The 3,634-nt window shown below is 52.0% G+C and overlaps 2 protein-coding genes across 2 annotated transcripts in view; both read right to left on the bottom strand.

Annotated features, from left to right (window-relative positions):
- Nucleotides 1-437, bottom strand: part of DICSQDRAFT_148834 (uncharacterized protein) — a gene marked incomplete at both ends in the record, with an annotated part of 1,339 nt that extends 902 nt beyond the window's left edge. The window contains one exon of the mRNA XM_007368330.1: nucleotides 360-437. Within this exon, the coding sequence (XP_007368392.1) occupies nucleotides 360-437 (78 nt within the window). The remainder of the gene's footprint in view (nucleotides 1-359) is intronic.
- A 99-nt stretch (nucleotides 438-536) lies between these two features.
- Nucleotides 537-1,418, bottom strand: DICSQDRAFT_172575 (uncharacterized protein; the record flags this gene model as incomplete). Its single annotated transcript, XM_007368331.1, has 2 exons — nucleotides 537-718; nucleotides 770-1,418. The coding sequence occupies 2 exons, from the start codon at nucleotides 1,416-1,418 to the stop codon at nucleotides 537-539; spliced, it is 831 nt and encodes a 276-aa protein (XP_007368393.1).
- Nucleotides 1,419-3,634: the final 2,216 nt, after the last annotated feature.

The following is a 3,634-nucleotide window of genomic DNA, read 5'->3' on the forward strand; positions in this document are numbered from 1 at the left end:
CGCTCAAGCAATCGGGCGTTTAGATGTCCACATACCATATCTGGGCTCGGCTATCCTCGGCAACAGCAATTTTGTTCCATACGAGGGAATTAAGCGCTGTCCCGAGGACCGAGGGACGTGCGATAAGAGAAATTTGGGATGATTGTCCCCGATCCCTCTCACACATAGTTGGATTACCATGAAACTTAGGCGTGCAATGCCTTGTTGTGTACCATACATGATGGCATTGTCCGATATGGGCTGCACAGGTAGGGGATGGTTTGGGATGAGCGACAACATTTGACTGTCCCGAGGACCCGTGTATGACTGTATGAGCATCAGAGAACGTTCGACAATGTTTGACAATGGTTAGAGCAGACCTTGGCTCTCTCTCCTCTATCGGTACTCTGTGCATCAAACACAGCGACGGATCTCTTGAAGATATGCGCCCCATTCATGGGGCTGGTGAAAAGCACGCCATGTGGGAATTCCGATAAGGGGACATCTTCATCCAAGGCACCAGAGAAGACGCATGTGTGATTGTCTCTCTTCGAGACCTACACCTGGGTGAAAATTTGAGGGACTGAATATGTAAGAATAGACTTGCCTTCTCTTTCAGGGAACCACCCCGCGGAACACAGTCCTCTGTCGACGAGAGTTGCAGTTTCCTTGAACGTAGGAGTTGCGTTCTCGTTATGCTGCTGCCTTCCTGGGAAGTCGGGTTGAGCATTAGCGTAAACTGGGTGAACGTGTCAACGCGGTGACACATATGATCGCGAAGGGAGCTTACACGGCCAAAGTAAGAACGCGACCCAAGTGGACGCTAGGTCTGACAACCTTTGGGCAAGAGCTTCACTCTTGACATCCAAGTTTGTCGACGCTCTTGCACCATTAGCGCACGCACAGATTGCTGCGGAGACATAGCGCTTCCCTCCTTTCAGCTTCAACTCACTTGCGGTGTCGTACATCGCCGAAATGAAGTTCAGCACGCTGAATACTTTCTTTCCCCGCTCTCCCTGTGGAGTTCTGTAGGTCTGCATCCATTCTGGCGTGTTGTAATAGGATAGAGGGAAGTTACGGAGAAACTCGAGGTGCTTCTGCGCCCTGGCGTATAGTGTATTATCGTCGAGCATGGAATTGTAGATGAGTTCTTCAACTGACTCGCCGAGACCTGGGAACTCAGAAAAGAGACCAAAGCTCCTTGTTGATGTGGGAGAGGCAGGATCTGAAGAAGACAAAGAGTGGACAAGGTCAGGCTCGTCGTCGACGTTCGGTGGGCTCTGCGGGTTCGGCGCGGCCGGCTTGCGCGGAGGTGTCTGCGGCTGCTGTCTCGGGGGTGGCTGTGGCGGGTCTTGTATGTGGGAGCTAGACAAGCGATCCGACAGGCTTGTCAAGCTGGAAGAGTCGGAAGCAGTGCGTGCATGGCTGTCGGTCGACATTGGAGTGAGGGACTAGCCACGCGGGGCAGTGAGCTGGAAAGCAACGATACCCTGAATCCTCTGTCCTTATCACTGTAATCCATGATATGGATGGAACTCCGCCTATTGCTGCCATTTGAGTTGGTTCATCCCATTCCGATGGACTGAGGACAAAAGCCGCTTTTGTCCCGATCACGTTCGTGTGCTCAGTATGGGTAGCCTTGACCAGCCTGATATCTGATCTGTCTATATCGATAGTATAGATCGCATAACCATAGCAAGGATATCAGAGGTTGTGGGTGGAGAAAATCCTCATGTAAACAAAGAAGAATCGGTGAATGAACAGATATGCAATTACGACATACCTGCTAGCGGATTGTATGGAGCCAAGGGCGTCAGATATGCGTTAGCGGGTCTCCCTGTCTTGACGGTACTCTTGTAGACACTACAACGAGGTGCGCGGACCTGAGGGTTATTCGCCCTTGCAGGTCTGCAGACCTCCCTTGCCCGTCTCAGACCTCCCTCTCCCCTGACACACGTGATACGGTTAGAGTTTTGGTTAGGGTTCGGTTAGGGTTTGGGGTTTGGTTCGGGTTGGGCCTCGTCCACATCTTCCACCCCACAGGGAGGCCGTCTGTACTTATCGCGCGAACGGGGCTTTAGAGTGCCCGCCTGAGTGCTCTCGGGGGACCCCCCCGAGCGCAGCGAGGGAGGGGCGGGAGCACGAATGGCGGGTCCTCTTCGCGCAGCGCTGGATGTTCTTGAACTACGCGCCTTACATAAGACTTTTCTACCAGATATGGGCTTGCGTCGCATCGCGCTGGGGGGATTAGGGCCGCTCAATTCTTGAGGACGCAGGACGCAGGACGCAGGACGCGTTCAGAGGCCATTGATGGAGGTGATGGGCTAAGCGAGACTAGCCGACGAGCTCGCCTTCGAAACCCCTCGAGCGACGATAACACTCATCCCCCCTCACAAAGTGCCTCAAGGGTAATGTCAATCGACGCGGAAAGCCTTCGTCTTCAACATACTCGCGATTCATATTTTTCTGTTAGGTTTGGGACACGACAGACCCCTTGGAAAACAACGAGCACAAGAGATGAGGTTGGTACCTTGCCATATGCGGCAGGTTCGGCTAGCCCATCACATCCATCAGTTGTGCTCTGAGTGCGTCCTGCGTCCTGCGTCCTCAAGAATTGAGCGGCCCTATTGCATTCACTTGCACCCTAAGGAACACCACATTCCTTGTTTGATTTACCCGTCAAAGTTTGATGCGCTCGTAGGGTGCCCCATCACTTTCTCGCTCTTGTAACCAATCACTAGCCCTTGTTCTACGTGAGGGAGGTCTGCAGACCTGCAAGGGCAAATAATCCTCAGGTCCGCGCACCTCGTTGTAGGCTACTCTACTCTTCATATTGTTATGATTTCTGCCTCCAAATCCTGGGCTAGGAAATGATACGCACGTGATGTATTAGCAGCTGCGTCTGCATTTCTGTTGGCTGCTTCAGTGACGAACTTTGGACGAGTGCTACCATTTTGAATTACCCACCACTCGTACCCTAGTTTTCACTACATATGTTCGTGGCAGATTCGGCCATATAGCGATGAATGATGAGTTGTTGATAGCATGCTGTACCTGTATGCAGATATCGATTAAGGACGATGGAACTCCGAGTCGATACGGGTTTCGAGACAAGATGGACCTGAGCCCGAGGCACGACACTCTGAGGTTATGTACTATGCAGGCATTTAAATCAACTTTCGGCTGCGTTTACGAAGCAGATAAGTTGCACGATGAAGTAGAAGGCTGGATCGACGAAGTGGACGCGTCCGCTTAGGAGTGAAAAGCAGAAACATCGTAACCGTAGCGATTTGTACAAGCGCCCGTCACAACGGAGGATGTAATCGAGGCGTGGCAATTGGGGACAGTGACACCGTGGCGTTTGTCTTCCTACTTCGTTGCAGTCGTTCAGCTCAAGAGTTTCCCGCCCTCCTCATCGACATGTCGCTCGATTACGCCCTTGAAGACAGTTTCAATGTCGAAGTGGAACGGCTCCTGAATGACCCCGCCGTTTCTGATATGGCTTTACGTAGCCAAGCCCAAGAATATCTGCAGGTCTATGACGAACCATCATTCGTTGAAATCGACGTTCCTCAGTGGGTTCGCCGCATCCAGTCGCATACGAGATTGAAGATCAAGTATACATCGAGGCGACTGTTTGATACGATGTACGAGG

This window comes from Dichomitus squalens, assembly GCF_000275845.1.
Source record: "Dichomitus squalens LYAD-421 SS1 unplaced genomic scaffold DICSQscaffold_34, whole genome shotgun sequence".
Classification (NCBI taxonomy): domain Eukaryota; kingdom Fungi; phylum Basidiomycota; class Agaricomycetes; order Polyporales; family Polyporaceae; genus Dichomitus; species Dichomitus squalens.